At 43.0% G+C, this 24824-nt stretch overlaps 1 protein-coding gene across 2 annotated transcripts in view; it reads right to left on the bottom strand.

Moving 5' to 3' along the window:
* Nucleotides 1-370: 370 nt before the first annotated feature.
* The window catches only part of LOC142584599 (polycomb protein SCMH1-like), a 378417-nt gene continuing 353963 nt past the window's right edge, over nucleotides 371-24824 (bottom strand). The window contains exon 14 of one of the 2 annotated variants that reach the window (XM_075694723.1): nucleotides 371-3491. In XM_075694723.1, the coding sequence (XP_075550838.1) occupies nucleotides 3363-3491 (129 nt within the window). In that variant the 3' untranslated portion in view covers nucleotides 371-3362. The remainder of the gene's footprint in view (nucleotides 3492-24824) is intronic. The other variant, XM_075694729.1, reaches the window with a different exon arrangement.

Below are 24824 nucleotides of genomic sequence, written 5' to 3' on the forward strand. Positions count from 1 at the left end.
TTCAAGAACCATCTAGATTGTCTTGGTATTCTTTAGTGTTCCTTTAAGCTTCAACAAGCAATGATAATTTTGCCCTCATCATGCACTCAACGCTACCTAAGAACCTTCTGCTTAGTAGACATTCCATGGTGAACAAGGGATCCTTATGGACGCCAAAAGGTCTTTTTTTTTTATTTATACTTTGGTCAGTGACCTCCTTCATTTTCAACAATGATTTTACCTGACCAGACAGTATTTGGTTGAATTCTTCACTAAATCTTAGTAATACAATGAAAATTTGGACATTTAATTTTCATTTCAATTTGATGAATAACTTGGCTAACAGATGTGCCCTGTTAGAAATGAATTAATGGAGTTCACTGCACAGCAGTACACTTAATGGCAGATTCATTTAATGCATTCATGTGGATTGAAAGGGAAACAATGAGTCATCACATTTACCCTCAGTCACCATTATAGTTGATAGGAACAATGATTGTATACTGTGCATACAATACATGAATAGTTATGTGTGCACACATGATACATGCTTATTTGCACACAAGGAACTCGTATTTGCTACAAACAAAATAAAACAATAACCAGGCAACCAAATCAGCAACTGCAGCTAACTGCACATTGTTGACTTTAAGGCGTGTTGTTTTGAACACAACTCTCTTAAAAGACAATTTTGCATCTGCCATCTCAAGCTGACTTCCTTGTTTTGTTTCAAAACAGTGTGCCCAAGAGTCAACAAGCACTGGTCACATGACCGTTGGTTAGTGAAAAACTACACGCAAGCTGAAGAAATTTGCCTTGACACATGTTTTGAGCAAAACAAACAGAACTTGGCAATAAGGATAACAAGCTGGGTTTGTGTTCGAAGGATGAGTCTTTACATTGGAATGTTTTCTGTATTTGTGTAATCTCCAAAATGTTCCAATGCAAAATGCATCCTTTCAACAGAACTTGAATGCAAACTGAGGAAATGCTACATTCTTGTTAACCAGCCAAAAAACAAAAACAAAAGGAAAGCAAACCGACACTGCAGCCTACTCTGCATGAAGAAAAGTGTGTGACCAGGCTAGTTGGCTGGGTTGCCTATTCAGAGCAGTGGTAAAAATCCGAGTAGCAGCTTGACACACCCACAATGCATGCATTTACAACATAGCACAACCACAGCGCAAAAGAGATCACTGTTCCGTGAGGTGGCTGCAGGGGGAACGACTTTGGTACTTTGTCGGGATGTTACCAGGGTAACTGCAAATTGAGGCGAGAGAGCCCTGTGGCACCAAGAGCACTGCACTGATTATGCTCAAGAAAGTGTTCTACCACAACAGCAATGGGATGAAGACACTGGCTAAGGCATCAGCTCACATTTGTTGATTCGTGTGTGTTGAAGAGGTGACCTGACTGGTACAGCAGCTTCCATGTGCCCATCACTTTTCAGCTGAATGTGTAGAGTCAAAGCTGATTTGCAGCAGCAAAACAAAATGAAAACATCACTTACATTATTTAATTTAAATCTGCAGAATTAAAATGCAACCAGCAGCAAGTGTCCAGCTATAGCTACACCAACTGCATATACCGAAGTAGCATGCTGCCTGCAATGTGCATGCACATCAAGGCAGTCTTCCTTGGCAATCAAAAGCTGCCCAGCCATACAGACGTCCCGAGGAATTGAAATAATCAAAACTTGAGATTGTGTACATATGCAGAGAAAGTAAGCCAAATCTTTACATCACTCCAACCTGCCAAGCCAAAACACAATGGGGCATTACACAAATCAAAATGATGATCACAGGCATACAGTTATCAGGAATTATGTAGCTAAAAACTTACTTGCACTTTGTCCACGAGTTTTAACATCAGAAGGTACTTAGTTTTACCCCCACCCCCACCCCGCACATTTTTGTTTTGAGCAATATTTTCCTAGCGCAAACACTCAAGCCACTGGTAGATCGTGTGCTTTCTGGAAGTGAACAGAGGTGTTGAGCAAAAAAGAACTGAACAGTGAACAGAATTAGTCAATGCCACTGCTTATGTGCCCACAGTTGTTTCCATAAGCACAGACAGACAAGTTAAACATGCAGCAGCCCCAGTGCCTGTACTGGTTATCTGTGTATTTAAGGGGCTTCACTAGACCAACAAGTGGCCTTGCTGGAACATTACCACCCGAGATTATACCTAAGTTAACTGTACCTTTGTAAGGCATAGCAGAGTATTTGCTGCTGCAGTATGTGGAAAGCATGGATAAAGGCACTAAAATTGGTCCTCATTTTTTGCCAGTTGTTACCCACTGGGTCGACTGATTCAGCCACAGTAAATGGGACCAGAATGCACAGGCCACTGTCGTGCTCCAGTTATAAGACTGATTCTGTAACCTGGCTCCATTGAGTGCACAAAATCACATGTCTCATGCTATTTTGGTCAAACTTGAAAGATACAAAAAAAAAAAAAAACTGACTGAGTGATGCTGTTATAAAACAGGAAAGAAACAGCCAATACCTAGTGACAGCCATTGTGGCACACATCCCAATAAAACTTGCTGCAAAGGAGCCATTCGATTTTTCTTATCTGAAAAGCCGGGATGGTGAATTTCTATGTACAAAACATAAGGGGAAACACTGGACACATGGGAACCTTTTGTAACACAAAAATAAATAGGTGAAATGGAGAAATGGTCCTTGTGCAATACTGTAGGTGAGTAAGAATAAAATAAAAAGAAGGAAACCGAATAACTAGTTGGTAATTTGGTGGCTGCCTTTACAAAACCGCAAATTCTTCACAGAAAACACAAACAATGAAAAGCACGGCATAAGGACCAACAATGGCAACACCCACTTTCTTAAATTAAGATGAATACAGATAAGCTTGTTGCACTGTTTGATGCTGCAGTTACACTGTGCTCATTGGCTCGTCCACATTTTTTGTGCACAGGGAACCAAACGAAAGGCTCCCGTTTCCGTTTTGTCAACCAAGTTGCCCCACAGTTCAGTTCAGCAGGGCACAGTGAAGGAAGTCTGCCACACACACAATCCGGCACTTTGGCAGTAAGCACTAAGAAGAGAACACTACTGTAAGACCACACACACATACCTGGCAAAGAAAAGAAAGAAGCTGAGAAAGAAAGAAGGTGGGGAACAGTTTCTAGGTCACTCATACAGGACATGACATCAAGTTCACTCGGAGCATGTAGTGCACTTTGAGGGCTTCACCACCGACAGTTGTCGCAATCGACTTGAAGCCGATGCACTCAGTGCCACATGCTTCACAACTTGCACACCTCCTGCAATGGAGCACCCAAGCACAAATGGCTCACAAAACAATGATGCAGAATGCGCAGACCGGTGGTGGAAGCAGAAGCACTGAGAGCAGGTGGGTCACAGTGCTCTCCTGCCCTTGATTTTGTCAATGATGTTGCAGATCTTAAGAGCAGGCCCCAGCTTGAGGCCCATGTACTTCATCATCATGTCGCTGTTCAAGAGCAGCAATGCTCGGCCATCAATCTCCTGGAAGTATAGGGAAACAACCTTCATTATTTTAATTGGTGACAAACTACAAGGATGGTGAAGCCAAAATAATGGTAATAAAGGGGCAACAAGATATTATGCAGATTCCACGCACTGTGAGAATCGATGTAAGTGAAGCTTTCTGGGCTGGATGCTTTGTTTGACGATAATTAGCGGTGATGTTGACGGCTAAAGCTTAATTTCTTCAACGTTAAGGTTAGCTCACGAATGGTGAGTTGATGTTACAAGTTACCTTGCGTGCACCACTGCTCTTTGTCTGCGCAGTACACAGAACACACAGAAAGAGGTGTTTGCTTGAGGCATTGTTGTGCACCATATTTTATAACCTCTGAGAGGGTTGAGCATTGTCATTGCCTCACATGGCACATTGCATTGTGGCAGAAGTATTAAACTTGAATTTGATTATGGGGCTGTACATGCCAAAACCACATTCGGATTATGAGGCACGCCGTAGTGGTAGACTCCGGATTAATTTTGACACCGTGATGTTCTTTAACATGTCCCAAATCTAAGTGCACGTACGTTTTCTATTTTGCCATTGTTGAAGTGCGGCTGCCGCGATTGGGATCAAATCCTCGACCTGTAGCAATGCCATTCGCACTGGACGGATGGATGCTATGAGCGTCCCTTTTGGAAAGGGGCGGTGGGTTGCGCCACCAAGCTCTTGCTATTATACTGCCTAATGTCCTACCTAGATTTAAAAAAAGAAAGAAAAAAAGAGCACGAGCTCCCACAACTGAATTTCCTGACCCACTATTGTGAACTTTGCTTTTGTACGTCTCCGTTTTTCGTCTTTTCCCTACTTTTTCTTCCGCCAATCCTCCAATTGCCTCTGACTAATCTCTATTGGGGACATGTTTACTTTTCCTCTGCTCTCGCTGAACCCAAGGGCTTCAAGGAGGCCAATGGTGGCTAAATCGACCGCTGGGCAGATGTCTTCACATTCTAATAAAACATGCTCCATAGTTTCCCTAGCTTTACCACAGCAAGCACATGCTTCTTCTTCCTTCTTATATCTCACTTTATAGGTGCGTGTTATAAGGCATCGTGATCTCGCTTCGAAAAGTAATGAGCTTCCCTTTGAGTTATCATAAATTGTTTCTTTCCTCATTTCGTTTTTCCAGACACGCTAGCGATGCCGCGCGGATCTTTTCAGAAACTGGGAGGGGGTGATCGATTTCTCGCTCACGCGATTTCTACAGCTGTGTTGGCGACTCTTCAATATGGGAAAAAACAGTCAACGAGCGAAGGGCAACCGCATGTGCAGAGTGCCACAATGCACAAATCGTGTGATATTGGGAAAAGTAAGCCTGCACCACTTTCCAAAAGAGAAAAAAAGGAGGAAGTTGTGGGCAATCAAGCTCCGAATCGGGAAGCAACTGGGTGAAGATATGGTTGTATGTAGTGAGCACTTCAACAAAGGCGACTTGTTCGGGGGCCACTTTGGTGAGCATAATTGACTGTTGTGCTGCTCTTAATGATTTAATTTGGTTTTTGTGGTGAGCTGATAGTGAAATTTTGCCTTAAAGACGAGTTAAAGCCCTTATGAAAGCGGCTGAAGAGAAACACCATGCCTTCGCAAAAGATATTTGCTGCGGTCCCACGAAGCAAGAGTGAGGCCTCGGGTTGGCCGAAGAAAGGTTCTCATAGATACCGAAGGTAAATTTAAGTAAGCAAGTGTCACTGTTCCTTAAATTTTCTGCCTGCACTTGCGCTGTTTCGGTAAATACTCTGTGACAGTGCACGACGCCACGTCGCGAGCATTGCAAACTAGGGACCCTATTCCGCAACTGTTCGTAGTCGTTCTGTGTTAGAATGAAACAGGCGGTCAATGCACAAGGCGCTCGCTTTTTTTTACCGTAGTGGAAGGTGTGTACCGATCGGAGGTAGTACGGACGTGTTTCTGATTTTCTATTTGTTTTGTTTGGTCTTAAAGCATCTCTTCTATTAGAATGTTGCCGGAAACAAGGGCCAGGACTACGTACCTGAAGCGATCATTGATGAAGATTGCGCATACGAGCTTCTCTATAGCACGTGAAAACTCTGATCGTGCTGGAAATGGGGTGCGCTGGCATACCTCATCGTCTCAGTCATGTATTCTAAATCGGCACTACTGAAATGTTTCCGTGTTATCTGACATCTTTAACAAGCCCTCTGCAACTAAGCCGGTGCATGGAGCCATGTATCTCGTCATGAATGCACACATTTATATTAAGCAGCAGCATGGGGGGGTACTGCACTTTGTTTACATCCAAGGGCTATGGATTAACTGCTTGGTGTCAATTCTCGTATAACAAGTATACATTACAAAACATAAGGAAAAATAGTGACCTTTACGGCGCCAGTTACACTGCATACTTAAAGTTTTATAGTATACAGTGGGCCTCTTATGGCAGACAGAGTGACTCGACCTGGACAGCCGTGCTTGTCGTCTCTTGTATTCCACAGCATATTATGTGGCCAATGTTAAACGTAGCCTGTCTTTCTACAACACATATCTGTGTTTCCTTAGCAACGTCAAGGATTGCGCTTAGAGATACCAGAGGCCCGTAGGCCGCCTGCTTCTGGAGATGCGCACACTTTCGCATCACCTCCATCACCTCTATCACTGCCATATTGAAACATTCTCCGCGCTACCTATAGGAACTGGAAAGCGCAAATAGCCACAAAGCTAATGCGACGGGCGCAAAGGTGTTGATTTGACGGTCAACCGCTTCCGTACTGTCTACTGAACCCTGTGGTGTGCTTTAATTAATGCGGCTCTGCTTCTGCATGCCCTGCGTAAGTTGCCTGCTTGACATATTTGTATGGCATTTATTTTTCAGAAATAGCAGCAATGTACTGTACCGTACTTTGAAGTTAAGCTTATCCTGTGTCCCCGCAACCGCTGTCTTATAGTAGTGGGCTTTCCTTGCCTTCTCACATCACCTGCCCCCTCTCTTGTATGGGAACTGCCTCTTCTCCTTCTCCTTTCTACAGTTTTATCTGCGTCCCCTCTGGCCTCTCACGTTAGGAGAAAGGAAAGTATTGCAGTTTCTGCAATGCTTGTGACAAAAGTCACGGATAATTACAGCTGTCAAGCGGCTAATGTGGCGATGCCAGGGAGATCCAGAGGGCATTGTGCACATTCGACGCAGTGGGGTGACAACGAGTTTCTCCTGTCGTCACCTTTCCTTTGACTCGCGTGCTCTGAACCACCCCCCGACGCGGTGTGCGTGACAGCAGCAGCCCACAGCAGCAGCAGCAGCAGTGGGAAAGTCAAAGGAAGAGGCAAAGTAGTGATAAACAGCAAACCGTGTGAGGCTCAAATGAAGACTTTCATGCCTTTTGCATTTGCAAAAAAGTAAAAATAAGCTCACTGTACAAGGTAGTGATAGCACTGCCTATCACATCATCAGCATTCACTGTGAAACTAGCCTCAGCCTGCCAAAAAACAAGAGATGCTGGCTCAGGTAAAATATTTTCATGTAGTAGTGATACGGAAGAACATGGCAACAAAACCGTGAATAACTAAACTAGCTTTTAATTGGGCGAACCTGTGCCCACAAAAATCAGGTTACACTCGAAGCACAACTATAGCGGCGAACACAGCCGGCAATCGTCAGAGTCAGGTCTGCTGGTCAAGCGCGTCAGCTTTTATACAGGAGTCATCAAAGGTTTTACAGTAATCGCTAGTGGCTGCGTGTCTTCCAGAAAATACTACACAATTCGCATTGTGCCTGAAATCAGATTACACAAGGTTCGGTGACAACAGACAATGGATAGAACCCTCTATAACATTCCAGTAAGTTCCTATCATGCGGGCACGTCCTGCGCTTAGCGATAACCTTTAGTGGGTGAAATGCAGTCCCCAAGAAAAGGATAAATAAGTATGCATGTCAATGCACCCCCTCTTAAAAGCATCGTCCCAATGCTATAGATACTAAAGTGAAAACAAAGCCACGCATAATAAAGAAAGAACAACAAAGTAACAAAGTTTCTAAGTTCGTCGGTGGGCGTAGAAAGGCTTTAGATGAACCACGTGGACAATTTCAGGTTGTGCTTAGCATTGCTGCGATTGCGAAATCCTGTCTGGCACGACCTCATAGTCCAGTGCGCCATCACGTCAGATGGTCTTATAAGGTACGAAATAGCATCGTAACATTGTCTCGCCAAGTCCTCGTTGGCATATTAGAGTCCAGACCCAAACACGGTCACCTGGCTGGTATTCCATGTGGCGTTGCTGATGATTGTTGTGCCAACTGTTGGCCCTCTGCGGGCTCTTCACATGCAGGCGGGCCAGCGGTCGAGCTTCTTCAGTGCGCTGGAGATAGGCGGCGACATCTAGATACTCTTTGTCGGTGACATGCGGCAGCATGGCATCAAGAGTCATTGTTGGGTTCCTGCTGTAAACTAACTTGAACAGCGTGATCTGCGCTGTTTCTTTCACCGCTGTGTAGTAAGTGAAGGTAATCAGCAGCCATGATGATGTACTTATTTCCAGATGACGACATGGGAAAAGGTCCCAACAAATCCATTCTGACCTGCTGAAATGGTCGGCAAGGGGGCGCGATCGGGTGTAGTAATCGGGAGCTGGCCTTGTCAGTGGTGTCTTGCATCGCCGACAGTCTTGGCATGTCTTGATGTAACAGGCGACGTCAGTGGTCAGGCGTGGCCAGTAATACTTCTGCTGTATCCTCGATAGCGTCCAGGAGAATCCGAGGTGCCCAGCAGTCGGATCGTCATATAGGGCGTGTAGTACTTCTGGATGCAGTGCTAAAGGAACACGAAGGCAGTTCACATGGACTGTCGAGACGTTCCCCTTTACGAGTAGGTTGTGTAGCAGTGAAAACGAAGACAATCCTCATCTAAGTGCTCTAACGACAACATCGGTGCTGCCTTCCAAATACTCAATGAGGCTTTAGGAAGGCGGTGTCATCCTCATCGTCTTGCGGCAACAGGTCAACGGGGGCGCGTGATAGGCAGTTGGCATCGGAGTGCTTCCATCCGGATTTGTATACGACGGTGATGTCAAATTCCTGGAGTCTAAGACTCCATTGTGCAAGGCATCCCCGAAGGGTTCTTTAAGTTTACCAGACGGTGATGCCAAATTCCTGGAGTCCAAGACTCCATTGTGCGAGGCATCCTGAAGGGTTCTTTATAAATTTGCCAGACAACACAGGGCATGGTGGTCACTTCCGACATTGAAGGGCCTGCAGTATAGGTAAGGGTGGAATTTTGGGGTGGCCCAAATGATGGCAAGAGTTCTTCCATTTTCGACAGTGACCAGCTAGCATAACCAATACCAATGACCCTTTCAAATCCGTCTTTCCTATGGACTAGGATGGCACCGAGGCTACTAAGCTACTTGCACCGGTGTAGATTTCAGTGTCTGCTTCTTTGTCGAAGTGGGCGAAGAATCTCGTTGCGTAGCATTTCATTGACTTGCTGCCTTATAGCTTCACATTCTCACATCAAAACTTGTTAAGGGCTCTGGCGGAGGGTCCAGCACACTCTTTGGTTATTATGCGATGCTTTGCAACTGGTGTTTGTTGAATCCTCGATGACATTGAAATGCAGTCTTTACCGTCGGTGAAGAATTCTGAGCTGTTGCTGCTTATTCATGGGGAGATTTGGATATATGTCGAAGCCTGGTTTGGGAACTATGGTTATCATGGTGGATGCAGCAGAATCCAAAAGGACAAACACATGATGCAAGATGAAACATAGCTATGTCTGCAGTAAGATGCAGACATAGCGACTGTGCTTCAAGGTATTTATGCAGAACTGGAAAGCCTCATGGAACTAAAGGACACAGTAGAAAAAATTGAGCACGCAGTGGAAGTGATGTCAGAGAAATATGACGAAGTTCTGGTACACATGCGCAATCATGACAAAGAAATATCGCATCTAAAGAAACGAATTGAATCAATTCAATCTCAAGACCACGCAAATGAAAAACGACAGATAACTCAATATCTAAACAATCTTAAATGGCAAACCAGAAAACTAAATCTTGAGTTCCATGGCATACCCGTCAGTGAAAACGAAGATTTATAGTAAAAAATTAATGAAGTGGCAGCGGAGCTTCACATTCCAAAAATAATAAATGAGACATTGTTGCTTTGCACAGGCTTCCAGCACCTAAGGATAAGATACCAGGTATTATAGCACATTTTGCAAGAAAGGATTTGAAGGCTCAGTTTTTAAGAAAAAAAAAAAAAAAACAGAACTCAACCAGTCAGAAATGTGCTGCTGCATTCAGGAAAACTTGATGAAACAAAGCAGGGTGTTGCTTGAGGTAACCAGGCAATGGGCTAAAGTGCATGATTTCAGATATGCCTGGCATCGGAACGGCAAAGTTTTTGTCCACCAGAAAGATGGAACAGTACATCATGTAAATTAGCAAGAAGGACTTATCCAAGATTAAATATACTTAAATTTTTTTTTTCCTTACGGCCTCAAACAAAGATTAAATTACACCATCTGTGTTTAAAGATGTTTGTGGTCTGGAATATGCTAATTCACTTAAGCTGTTTCACCTCAATGCCCAGTCAGCTAAAAACAAATCCTCTCAGTTCGAAATGTTGTTCAGCAACCTTGATTTCGCTTTTGACATCATATGCTTACGGAGACTTGGTACACAGAAGCTAATGCATTATGCTTACCCTCTTAAACACCTATTTGTTGAACCGAACTACTCTAGTGGAGGAGGCGTGGCAATGATGGTGAAGAAACATCTTGTCTGCGACCAAGTGCTGAATTTCTCTTGCGTGCATGAAGACTATGAAATCCTGTGTTTGGCGGTCGACAAAAAACTAGTAGGCGTAGTATACCGGCCTCAGAGTGGGAATGTGCAAAACTTTTTGGTATTTCTAGGTTCTTTGTTGACTTTTTCAAATGAAAATAAGCTATCTGTGATCACTGGCAGAGATTTTAACATTAATATGCTTGGAGATCTGCCAGCAAAGCGGAATTTGAACTAATTAAAGCCTATGGATGTATAAATGTCATTAATAAGCCTACTAGAATTACTCCCACATCTTCTTCGCTGCTTGACTTGTTTATAACCAACTTGCATGCATCTAATATGAAGGCTGGAATAATGTACACACATATAAGTGATCACTTTGGTATATATATGTGCTTAGATAAACATATGCATAAAACAAAACCCACACAGCGATACTTTCAAGACTTTTCATTAACAAATATGGACCTTTCCAAATTACAAATTTCTTGTGTAGATTGGCGAATTGTGCTGAACGAGACAGATGCTGAAAGTGCATTTAATATATTTTTTAGTGTTTCTAGATATTTATAATAAATGTTTTCCCAAAAAAAGTCTTTTCGAAGCCAAAGAAGTTACGTAAGCCATAGATTACAAAAGAACTTCTCAGACACATTGACATTAGAGATAAACTGTAAGCAAAATTCATGGCCACATGTGACCCAGATATATAAAAACATTTAAAGTGTTCCGCAATAAATTAATGAAGGAGATTAGAGTTGCCAGAAATATTACATTTGTCATTTCTTTCAGAGACCTGCAGGAAAGACAAACGAAATATGGGAAAAACTAAATGCAGTTCTAAATCACCACAGAAACTTTAGCTTTGTTACAAAGATTGAGCATAACAATGAAGAGATCACAGACGCTAGTTTAGCAGATGAATTTAACAAATACTTTTTTGAACTAAAGTAGATCATCCGACTGAAGGGGCATGGTTACATCAGAACTAAAAAGCAGTTATCTCTTTTTTTAGTCCTGTAATAGAGCCTGATGTTATTTCGGCGTTCCGAGGACTAAATAATAGTAAAAGCAGCGACGCAAACGGTATCAAAGTTGCACCTGCTAAACATGTAATTGAACTAATTTCACTTTGCCTAATGCACATATTGACACGTGTACTTAACTTTATCGGGCGACCACGTTTCGCTGCCTAACAAATGTTATCGCACAGCACAGGACGCGCCTGCATGTAAAAGAAGTTTCTGGAATGTTATCGATGGTTCCGTTCACTGTCTTTCACCGCAACTGGTGTAATCTGATTGCATGTATGTGCGACGCAAAGAGTGTAGAACTTTGTGGAAGACACGTGGGTCCTAGCGGTTAATCTGGAACATTCAACGACTGGTCTATAAAAGCTGACGCGCTTGACCCACTGATCAGATTTTTGTCGATAGCTGACCGTGTTCGCCGCTATCGCTTTGCTATAAGTGTAGCCTGTCTTGTGGGCACAGGTTCGCCCAATAAAAGTTAGTTTTGTCGTTCACAGTATTGCTACTGTGTTCTTCAACATCACCACCACGTGACATCGGTATAAAATTCTAAATCACCACAGAAACTTTAGCTTTGTTACAAAGATTGAGCATAACAATGAAGAGATCACAGGTGCTAGTTTAGCAGATGAATTTACCAAATACTTTGTTGAAATTAAAGTAGATCGTCCGACTGAAGAGGCACGGTTACATCACAGCTAAAAACCAGGAATCCCTTTTTTTAGTCCTGTAATAGAGCCTGATGTTATTTCAGCGTTCCAAGGACTAAATAACAGTAAAAGCAGCGACGCAAACGGTATAAAAGTTGCACCTGTTAAACATGTAATTGAACTAATTTTACTGTGCCTAACGCACATATTTAATCTGTGTTTTTTACAGGAAGTGTTTCCAAATTGATTGCAGGTTACTAGGGTGACAGTGCTCTATAAAAAAGGCGATAAGAATGACATTGGAAATTCCAGACCCGTATCCATACTCCCTATTTTCTCTAAAGGGCTGGAAAAAGTAATTTATGCCAAAATAATGAATATCTGCGATAAATACAGTATACTCTCCCAGTCACAATTTGGCTTCCGTAAACAGGTCGACAGAACAGGCTTTACTGGAGCAGAAAGAATTTATTTTAAACACCTTTGGACAAAAAGAAGTAGCCTTGGGTGTTTTTGTAGGCTTCACAAAAGCGTTTGATTTTCTTAAACATTCCATCTTACCCAAAAAATGAGATACATATGGAATCCGTGGTAATGCACTAGCACTTTTAGAACCTTATTTAGAAAATCGACAACAATATGTCTACCTCGATGGTCTCTCTTCAGACAACAAAACAATAACATCAGGAGTACCTCAGGGAAGTATCCTTGGACCACTTTTATTTAATATCTATTCGAATGACATTATATGTATTAATCTGAACATTAAACATATAATTTATGCCGATGACATGACTAGGCTTTTCTCAGCAGCATGTCTGAATGACCTAATTTTTGAAGCAGATAGCTCACTATCGCATTTGCATGAGTGGTCAAGTGCTAATGCATTAAAAATAATGCATGGCCAAGATGAAAGCCATACTTTTCCGTCCGAGAAATAAGAATGTTTTTATAAATACAGATCTTTTATTAGGGGATTCAAAAATAGAAATACTACACACATTCAAAACTCTTGGCGATGTGTTCAATGAGAACTTAACGTGGGAAGACTACGTGGAACATGTTGTTTCTAAGATTTCAAGTGTCGTAGGAGTTACATACATTAATAAAGAGATGCTGCCTGTGCAGGTCAAGGTTATTCTTTACAATACATTATTTCACTCTCATATTAGTTATGCACATTTAGTTTGGGGAACTACGACTGTTACAAATTTATGTAAAATTCTTACAATGCAGAAAAGAATCTTGCGACATGTTCTTGGTGTTCCTCGAGATCACCCTTCTCTGCCTTTGTTTGAAAAGTTGGAAATTATAAAAATTACTCCCATGCATCCCTACCAGCTGCGTTAACATATAAAAAGGATGTAAAAGAAAAACTTTCTCTCAACTTTAGCTTCTTGTTAAAAAAAAACTCCTTTATATGATACACACAGTAGGGAAATTTGGAATGTAGAGACATGTAGAACTACCTAATGAAAAGAAAACTGAAAGAATTATTGAATTTTTGTCACAGACACACTATACAGCTAGAAAATACATTACAACAGCAATTTAAATAGTTTTTTTCTGCCTTAGGTGTATTTCCCTGAACAATGCTGTCGTTTGTGTAAATTGGTATGCATATCATAGATTTCTGTTTGTCTTTGATGTGTTTCCTGAACCCTTTCTTTTAATTGTGAAATTTACTGATGAATGTTCGTGATATACCATTATGCAGATGTTAGTGAGCCGTTGTTATGTGTATGGCTGTTTACATATGTCTTCCAGCAGTGCCCTGTAAATATAAAGCCATTACTACAGTTGCATGTTCACACATTTGGGAATGTGCATATTTATAAGCCACAAAGATGCTTGTAGCGATAGGTATTATTTTTTTATAATAAAAAATTTTGCTTTCATTTCTTGTCGGTAGCTGAACTGCCTGCCTTCATGGAATGTATTTTTCTTTCTTTTGGGGGGGGGGGGGGGGGACTAGTCAAGCTGTCTGTTTCAGCTTTTTTCCCTTACCTCTCCCATTACGTTGATGGAAAAAAATAAAGGTTATGATTACTATTATTATTATTATTATTATTATTATTATTATTATTATTAAACAAGCTCTTTCTGTGATAGCCCCGACAATGCCACACTGATGGTGTTTTTCCCCATGCAATTAATCTCAGCCACCTCTATGATCTCGCATGTCGTCTGACTTTTATGTCTGGTGACAACCATGCAGTTACTGAACATCGGCTGACAACCACAATCCCAGCATTCCAACCTCTTTCTACATGTATGCGTATGTATGTATGTATGTATGTATGTATGTATGTATGTATGTATGTATGTATGTATGTATGTATTTCTCCATGTATGCATGCACAATCTTCTCTGCGCATTCCACGTACTGGTTCCAGTGGTACTTCGTACCTCACATAGCGATGCCAGCTTGTGGGCTGCTGGAAAAAGCACTTTCACCCCAACATGGCCTGACATCTTTTTTTACGCAATGCGAGATGCAATGAGTGTACGGTATTACAGCAGTCTTCCTACACTGGCCCCCCTCACTCTCAGACAACAGCAGCTCTGTGCTGTGCCCATATCTCGATGGCTCGCAGTAAAGAACCTGCAATAGGTACAATGGCAGAGCCTGGATATCCTGCTTGCTGAAGCCAACCAACCCAAGTCTGAAAGCTCTCTTTCACCACGTCTAGTAAGCAGTATGAAAATTTTCTTTTTCGCAGAAAATTGTGCTCACATCTGTCGAAGCACAGTTGTTGGAGATAAACTGATGAAGGCCGCAAAAAAGATTGACTTGGTGCCAAGAAAGGAAATACTGGCTTCCAGCATCCAACTTTGGCACCATACTATGCAGAGACAATGGACGGATAAAGGTCTTGGCCACATAACTTTATCAAAGGACCTATCCAGGGATTCTGCTGTCAGGTGAGTCATGTATGTACTTCTGTGATTTTGCATGTTCAACATTTTCGCCTTCAGCAATACCATGGGTGATTTTTTCGCATAAACAGTATCTTATCCTAGACATTTTGCTTAATTTTATGACCAACTTCTAACATTGCGGCTAATTTTTGTTGTACATTATTTTCATTATAATGAAGAAATTGTACAGAAAGTTTAGGATTTATAGATGTGTGGTTTATAAGGCTTGTCCGAGATACTAAGCGACTGATGCACATGTAAAAAATTATGCGCTATGCCTCATTTATGCACAATGCTTTTAAGATATTTGAGAAACTTATTGAAGCAAAGCTTTCCTTCCCTACCTCCGTGCGATTCGGCCTGCCACGGTCACCTGCCTCACCCAGTAAAGGCTGTCGCTTAACCCTTTGAGGATCGATTTTTTTTGCCATATGCGACTGCCCAGGGTCAATTTTTTTATTGCAGATTACAATTTTTTTTAGGGACCCCATATTTAGGAAAAATTTACCGTAATTTTTCTATGCTGACCGTAAAGTGAGAAAAAAAATACTTTGAGTTTGTATATATGTGCTCTTCATTCATGAATAACAATAAAAAAGGAAATGAACTAATGAGAATTAAAAATTTGATGCATTGTTATACACATAGTTCAAGGTTATGAAAATGAGCCCACGAGAATATTTCGCAAGACTCAAATGTTCCTGCTCTTACACTAATATGTACATCTATAGCGTAATAGAATTGTGTAGGTACGCACCCTCAAGAAAACTATGTGGTTGTGCGCCCGTCAAAAAAGCATAACGTGTGACAAACTTCCGTTGGTCTTCATCTTATCGCCAACCAGAGGCAATCAGTTTTTGCGAGTGTCAAAAAAAAGAAAAGAAAGCAATGGAAACACATGCACGGTGGCATCCTTCCTATGCGCACCCCTGTGAGCACTAAACGAGCGAGAGACAGGCGGTCGCCCTTTAAACGATTAGTAATGAGATAGCCATCAGTTTTGCAAGTGCAAGAAGTCAAAACTGCCAGCGGAACGTAACCCCAACCGCTGGCCACCTGCACGCGCGCCAATGTGCGAGCAGTAGTATATACAGTCGAACCCAGCTATATCGAACTCGCAAGAAAATGCCTATCAATTCGATATAGAGCATAATTCGATATAAACCTGCTAAATAATTGGATGTCATAAAAGCACATACCATATATAATATCACTTTATTGATGAACCTAGCTTAGTTTTGCATGAAATAGTCCAGCATTTTCTTCTGCTTGAGCAATTTTGCTGCCTGCGACGCACGCACTTCTCCACATTGTCTAAGGAGTCGGTTGGAGCAGCTGAGGTCACAACCTTCCGCATTCCCGCAGAAGCACCGGACTAGTGCGAGCGCACCAATCACTTCAGAGGATGTGGGCAAAGGACCCTCGTTGCTTTCCTCATTGTGCCCACTTTCACTTGTGCTTAGTACGATGTCGGCAATGTAGTCTTCGTTTTCAGGCTCTCCGGTGGTCGTGACACCATCATTTGCACTCACAAACTCGTCCACTGTTGATTCGTCAGCATTATGAAACATCATTCCAGTGCACAATTGAACAAGGACTAGAAGAGAAAGACAACACGAATGCCGCACTTCAACTGAATTTTATTCATGGAAAATAGGGCTTTATGTACACAGGGGGAGGGAGTGTGGGGGGCTGCTAGTGCGCAGGACCACTCAAACATATTTCCTTGGTCTAGGCAACAGTCATCATTGGTGTCAAACCAAAATCAGAAAAAAGAAAAAACTTTTCCCTCTCTTTTTTATGTCACTCAGTGCAATCTTGCTCATCTCCCGCTCTACCTAGCTGATTCGACACACCCGTTTGCCCTGAGATAATCAAGTTCTTTTTTCCCGAGTACAACAGAAGGAGCACTGACACAGTAATCGTTTGCATTGGAAATACAAAACGGTTCAAAAATCTCCCTTTTTTTTTTTATTGCTATATTTGCGCAACACACGTGTTCGTTCCAAAAACGCCTTGCATGCTGGCTTGTGCGAGCAACGGCGAATGTGGTCGGCTAAATGACCAGCGCCACTTAGTGAAGTAGCATTCCTGCGATGCTCTAGCAAGCGTTCATTCAGACAGCGCCCAGTTTGGCCAATATAGCATTTCCCACAGGCAACGGGAATACTATACACAACACCGACGTCACATACAATGAGGGCTTTGGTGTGCTTTATTTTGCAGGCTGGCTTCTTCTGGGATTCGTTTACTAGGCGACACATTCGTCCCAGCTTTTCCGGTGCTGAAAACACAACACGCACCCCGCACCTGTCGCAAACCTTCTTGAGGCGGTGAGAAACCTGGTGCCAATAGGGCACTACGACAGGGCGCTTTTGCGGGCGTGCATCTTCTTTCAGCGTGCGCCTCCCACCAACCTTTACTTCGCGAATCTGGCTCTCTACCACCGAGGCCATGATTTCTCCGTGGAACCCAGCCTTCTCCAGACGCCTTAGCTGGGCGTCGATGCTGTCACGAACTTGATGTTCGCATGACTTCCCTAGAGCAGAGCGGATGCAATTTTTTGCTATAACCCTTTTTACGAGCTTGGAGTGGGCCGATTGATAATTCAGACTTTGTTTTTTCGACCGTGGCTTGTACTGCCAGCACACGCGCGCTCCATGAAAAATCAGGCACAAGTCGAGGTACTGGATGCGACCATCTTGCGGCAGTTCGTGCGTGAACTTCATTACAAAGGCGTTACTAGCAAAAATATCGAGAATGTTGCTTATACTATTGCCTTTATCCTGAGCATCAGTCGTATTCATTACCACAAGGTAATCGTCGACATATCTAAAAACTTTCTGCACGCCTGCATTGTAAAGCGACGCTTGAATGCGCTTGTCAATACTTGCTAAGAAAATATCGCTTAAAAGTGGTGCTAGGCAAGAGCCGATGCACACTCCTTCTTTTTGGATAGAACAGCCGTCATTAAAGGTGATAATGGTGGATGAGAGATAAAAGGATATTAGCTCTAAAAAATTGTCGGTTGATAACCCAGCCATGTTTTGGAAGGCCACTCACTGGTGCCATGTCTTCAATGTGGCTTCTAACCGCGCTGAAAAGCTCAGGATGAGGCAATGAGTACAACAAATCTTCTACATCGATAGAAAATGCAAACCTCTTTTGAAACGAGGTTTCACAGCCAGAAAAATATTCGATAACCTCTGTAGAATTTTTTACCAGAAAAGGGTATTCTAACGGAATGGTACTAAGGTGCTTCTGCAGATACCTTGACAAGATGCCCTGCCAGGAGCCCCTGCCAGAGCACTTCACTAAGTGGCGCTGGTCATTTAGCCGACCACATTCGCCGTTGCTCGCACAAGCCAGCATGCAAGGCGTTTTTCAAACGAACGCGTGTGTTGCGCAAATATAGCAATAAAAAAATACGGGAAATTTTTGAACCGTTTTGTATCTCCAATGCAAACGATTACTGCGTCAGTGCTCCTTCTGTTGTACTCGGGAAAAAAGAACTTGATTATCTCAGGGCAAACGGGTGTGTTGAATCAGCTAGGTAGAGCGGGAGATGAGCAAGATTGCACTCAGTGACGTAAAAAAGAGAGGGAAAAGTTTTTTCTTGTTTCTTATTTTGGTTTGACACCAATGATGACTGTTGCCTAGACCAAGGAAATATGTTTGAGTGGTCCTGCACACTAGCAGCCCCCCACTCCCTCCCCCTGTGTACATAAAGCCCTATTTTCCATGAATAAAATTCAGTTGAAGTCCGGCGTTCGTGTTGTCTTTCTCTTCTCGTCCTTGTTCAATTGTGCGCTGGAACGATGTTTCATAATGCTAATCATAACCAACTAGCCCAGCTGTCCACACTTAGCTATATACTTTCTAGTACATTGGGCCCTTTCTCCCCTCCTCCTTTATGTGCAAACCCTTCCTCGACCCTTGTCAACCTTTTAGCAGTGACCACATGCCGTGCAAGAGAGCTCACGTTTGCTCTGGACCACCGTCTTGTCCTACCTGGTGTTCATGCCCTGTTTGCGCCGTGCTTCCCATCTGCCCGACATTCAAGAAGGATAAGAAGATTATGCGCTCCGAGCTGTGGCGACAGATCAGACACCTGCAGAACTGCCTGCGCACCTACTCTGCTTCATTAGTACCAGGACAGAATGGTGACCCACTTTTCCGAACGCTGAACCGTGAGGCTACAAGGACTTCCGAATTTTTGTGGAGCATGTGTCTTAGAAATCTGTGTGCGTTGAAGAAAGCGCAAGTGCGACAGCAAGTTGCTCCAAAGCAAGTTACCTGCATCGGTGAGTGTGACTTGCCTGAAAGGGTTGCAGCAGTGCTAAGCCATGATCCTAAGTTTTGTATCGAGCCTAATGAAGAACCGGTACGAATGCTGTCTATAGTCAGAAATGTGGCCGCGGCAGCCAGTTCAGATGAACACGAGCGATGTATAGCTGAAGACGTAGAGTCACTGCAACATAGAGGTGCGCCTTTTGCTCCAAAATTACCTGTCAGATTCACTTAACTACTTGAAGAGCAAAGATCTTAACCTATTAGTTGGGGACAAAGAGGGCAGCTTTGTTGTGATGCCAAAAGTCCTGTTCCTACAGAAGGCAAATGAGGCTATCGCAAAAAACTTTGTCCCAGTGAATGTGTCGTTAGCTAAAGTGAAGAAAAGGGCTATTGCTTTATGTGAAGAGCTCAACCTAGAAAAATTAAGAAAGAGCATCAACGCTGCTGACATTGTGTCTTTGAGTGTTTTCTTTACTGTAAAGACCCACAAGGAATCTGTTCCGTTCAGGGCTATTGTCACTGAGAAGGGCTCCTGGCGGGGCATCTTGTCAAGGTATCTGCAGAAGCACGTTTAGTACCATTCCGTTAGAAGACCCTTTTCTGGTAAAAAATTCTACAGAGGTTATCGAATATTTTTCTGGCTGTGAAACCTCGTGTCAAAAGAGGTTTGCATTTTCTATCGATGTAGAAGATTTGTTTTACTCATAGCCTCATCCGGTGCTTTTCAGCACGGTTAGAAGCCACATTGAAGACATGGCACCAGTGGCCTTCCAAAACATGACTGGGTTATCAACCGACAATTTTTTAGAGCTAATATCCTTTTATCTCTCATCCACCATTATCACCTTTAATGACGGCTGTTCTATCCAAAAAGAAGGAGTGTGCATCGGCTCTTGCCTAGCACCACTTTTAAGCGATATTTTCTTAGCAAGTATTGACAAGCGCATTCAAGCGTCGCTTTACAATGCAGGCGTGCAGAAAGTTTTTAGATATGTCGACGATTACCTTGTGGTAATGAATACGACTGATGCTCAGGATAAAGGCAATAGTATAAGCAACATTCTCGATATTTTTGCTAGTAACGCCTTTGGAATGAAGTTCACGCACGAACTGCCGCAAGATGGTCACATCCAGTACCTCGACTTGTGCCTTATTTTTCATGGAGCGCGCGTGTGCTGGCAGTACAAGCCACGGTCGAAAAAACAAAGTCTGAATTATCAATCGGCCCACTCCAAGCTCGTAAAAAGAGTTATAGCAAAAAATTGCATCCGCTCTGCTCTAGAGAAATCATGTGAACATCAAGTTCGTGACAGCGTCGACGCCCAGCTAAGGCGTCTGGAGAAGGCTGGGTTCCACGGAGAAATCGTGGCCTCGGTGGTAGAGAGCCAGATTCGCGAAGTAAAGGTTGGTGGGAGGCGCACGCTGAAAGAAGACGCACGCCCGCAAAAGCGCCCTGTCGTAGTGCCCTATTGGCACCAGGTTTCTCACCGCCTCAAGAAGGTTGGCGACAGGTGCGGGGTGCGTGTTGTGTTTTCAATACCGGAAAAGCTGGGATGAATGTGTCGCCTAGTAAACGAATCCCAGAAGAAGCCAGCCTGCAAAATAAAGCACACCAAAGCCCTTGTTGTATGTGACGTCGGTGTTGTGTATAGTATTCCCCTCGCCTGTGGGAAATGCTATATTGGCCAAACCGGGCGCTGTCTGAATGAACGCTTGCTAGAGCATCGCAGGAATGCTACTTCACTAAGTGGTGCTGGTCATTTAGCCGACCACATTCGCCGTTGCTCGCACAAGCCAGCATGCAAGGTGTTTTTCGAACGAACACGTGTGTTGCGCAAATATAGCAATAAAAAAAAAAAAAAAGGGAAATTTTTGAAGCGTTTTGTATCTCCAATGCAAACGATTACTGTGTCAGTGCTCCTTCTGTTGTACTCGGGAAAAAAGAACTTGATTATCTCAGGGCAAACGGGTGTGTCGAATCAGCTAGGTAGAGCGGGAGATGAGCAAGATTGCACTGAGTGACATAAAAAAGAGAGGGAAAAGTTTTTTCTTTTTTCTTATTTTGGTTTGACACCAATGATGACTGTTGCCTAGACCAAGGAAATATGTTTGAGTGGTCCTGCGCACTAGCAGCCCCCCACACTCCCTCCCCCTGTGTACATAAAGCCCTATTTTCCATGAATAAAATTCAGTTGAAGTCCGGCATTCGTGTTGTCTTTCTCTTCTAGTCCTTGTTCAATTGTGCGCTGGAACGATGTTTCATAATGCTAATCATAACCAACTAGCCCAGCTGTCCATACTTAGTTGATTCGTCAACAGCTTCCAGAAATTCTGACAGCTTTCTCCAAACTTCGGCAACACCAGCAACGGCTTTGTCGCATTCATCAAAATTTACAGTCATCACCGAGCACGCAGAAGCCAGTACGGCTGAAGCAATTTCGGATGAACCACTCTTACATGGCCGTGCGTATGCGTCGGATCGGGTCGCGAGTTTGGCCGTTTTAACCCTTATCTCCCCCTTACTCTTCAAGATTGTGTTGAGAGTGCTCCTCAGAATCTTGCACGCTGCGGGGACATCTGACTTCTCACCACGTTCGACCCTACTTAGGATTTCGAACTTCATCGATGAAAGCTGAATTCTGCCGCTTCATCACAGCGACACTGCAGGAGAAGGCCCACAAGGCGCACACACAATGAACCAGAAAAGCAGTGAGACAACTTACACTTTTGCCATCTTGCACAACGAGGGCACAAGAGCCTCTGATTGGCTGTCTGAGCAACCGTTGTGGGCGGGCCAGGATCATTTTTTGTGGGGGGGTGTCGATGGCTCGTCCGAGGCAGCGTGGTCACGGTAGGGAGAGTGGTTGGATGGAGCCGCGTCACTGTGTTTCCCCGTCACAGCGAGGGAAAGCCAACTTCTGGGGGCACTTTTCAACCGCTTGACGTTCAATATATAGAAAGTCGCTGCTATTTTTGTTCGATGTAAGCATAATTTTTGCTATATATACTCCTTGTAACTATACCGTGTCCAGAAATTGTTTGATATATAGAATAATTCAATGTAAACAGGTTCAATATAGTCAGGTTTGATTGTAGACGCACGGGAGAAAACTAGTTCTAAAACAAACCATGCAACAAAAACCGAGAGCGAGAGGCGTGCAAAAAAAATTCCCTGTATTACCACGTAGTGGCAGCATATGACAAAAGAAAGTTAGGAAATTGGCATGCTTTTTAAACATACAGACGACGCAGTAAATATATGACATCGACCATTTTTGGACTTGTTCGCGGTATTTATGTCATTGTCCTTTAAAGGGTTAATAAAATATTTAAAATATAATAGTCTCAAACGCGATTCTCACAGCGAAGCAACCTGATGCCATATCCTTTCAGCCATGAGCTTTGACGCGTGCTTTGAATCGTATAGCAACAATGTACTTATAAATATGAGGGCTCACACTCTTTTAACTGAAATTAAAGTAATTTTTTGCCTGACAAACAAGTGCTCGTTGCTGTGCCATCTGTCATTCACAGTCAGACTTTTGAAATGCTAATTGGGAAGTCCTGTCTTGCATGAACCACGAGTCCAGTAGGGCAAGTCTGGCGGCTCGTTGCGATCAAAGTGGACATTGTGCAGGCGACATCAACGGTCAGTTTACAACTTGGGGTGAGTCCGCACAAGGTGGTGCAGGATAGAACAAGCAGATATGCTGATCTCCAAATCAACAGTTTAAGTGGGACAAAAGTGGTTGCAGTTGGCACACCATAAAAGCCTTTTTTTTTTTGCGCTGCATAAAAGTTAAGGTGCTGCGTTGTGTTGCATGGTCCAGCTCGTCATGTCCTGTGCTACAACACACTTTAACGCAGCAGGGTCTGCCCCTGTTTGTAACGGTGACAATTTGGGAGTACATTTGTTGCAAAAATCTGTTACATCTCTCTTTTCATGATACATTGTTTTCGCTTGCCGGCTCAAATGCTTCGTCAGCACCGGTTTCGAATGGGTGAGATCAGCATGATGTTTTTAATACTGAACAAATTCTACAGTCATGACTTTATAAATGTTTTGTTCTATGTGGAAAGGAACTGGCTCTTATGCGCTGCGGTCTATCATGTGCAGGTGCAGCATAGCCAACGAGGCAAAGGCATTACAGCAGTATGAATAAGCATTGAGAAACACAGGCCGGGATGTCCAACTTCAGTGTGCCGGGCTTTTTGTTAACTTTGGGCATCCATGACTCGGCGCGTCACCAGATGCCATTGTCTACAATCTATCTGAAGATCACCCATGGGGATGCATCAAAGTGAACTGCCCATATAGCTTAAAGGATGCCGACTAGGAAACTTATGACAGCCAGGGACGCTTGTGTAGATTTCAACAATCTGCAGCACCCTTCTTTGAAAGTACAACACCCGTACTTTGCCCAAGTGATAGGTCGAATGGGTGTAACAGAGTTAACATGGGCAGATTTTGTCATTTATTTGTATAACTTTTTGTGTGTGCAAATAATCAAGTTTGACAAGGATGTTTGGTAACAAATGAGAGTCAAGCTGGACGAATTTTACTTTGTGACCATTCCGCCACACTATGACAGGAAAATGTAGAGTCTCTTTGCACAGTGGTGCAGAAATTTCTAAGGGTGCGCATATAGCAAATTTTGAGACAGAATAAAATAGTACCAGAAGTGAATTGAAGTTAATACTTTTCAAATGTGGAATAACCATCAGGCTAGCATGCACATCTAAATATGCACTAAGAAAGCTGGCTAGATTGTAGAGGTGCAGCAGATAGGGAAAAATGGGTTATCCACAGCACTTATGCCTGTGTAATGCATCGCCTGCTGCTTAGCACCTGCACTGCCTTGAGAAATGCTGAGCCAACCATGCACTTTTCTAGAAAACTTTAACGTGAATGGTATGGTGCAGCAGCCCATTAACTAATTCAAACCGGGCTTGGGAACTGAACTGATCCAATGATTCTGACACGTCTGACTAGTCTTTAGTAAACAACTGAAATAACAGTGGCTTGAGATGCCCTTTATGACAATAAGCATATTGTATGAGCATTAGCACAAGCTGCAATGATTCAAGGCACTGCAAAGTCCATTATACTTTTAAAATGAGCTTAAACTCCATAATACATAACAGAACGTTAAAGTGCACGCGACAGAAAAGGGAAAATAAGTTTATTTTCAGTGTCTTTGAATGTACTCAACAACATGCATTTGTATGGAAAAACAGTTTTTTGTTTGGTGAATAACAAGAATAATGCTGCTGCCTTTTCACAAATTTCACATTTGCTGCCTATTGGCTCATTCATGGTCACTCAATATCGTGGTCTGTAGGTTGCTCAACAGAGTACACACTGACCAGATCTGGTTGATTATAGGGCCGAGAGAGAAGGGGAAATTATTTTGTCGAAGATGCAAGTCTTGATGCGCTGTATTCTCCTCTCAATGTGAATGCACAGAGATGCAATAGCTGCTGTTTCTTGTACTTCTGCAACACTGAATTACCCTTTTGTCAGAAATGGTGGCAAGTTCAGCCCAACACCCATCGTTACCAGTAAATCATTGATATTGAAGGCTTTGTCTGCCATCACAGTGTCTCCTGCATGAAAGTTCCTCTCTAAAAAGCCACTTATAGTTGCAAGTTCTCTTTCTGAGATAGATCCCATGTAGAGGTCGGA

Source organism: Dermacentor variabilis, chromosome 6 (assembly GCF_050947875.1).
Source record: "Dermacentor variabilis isolate Ectoservices chromosome 6, ASM5094787v1, whole genome shotgun sequence".
Lineage (NCBI taxonomy): Eukaryota > Metazoa > Arthropoda > Arachnida > Ixodida > Ixodidae > Dermacentor > Dermacentor variabilis.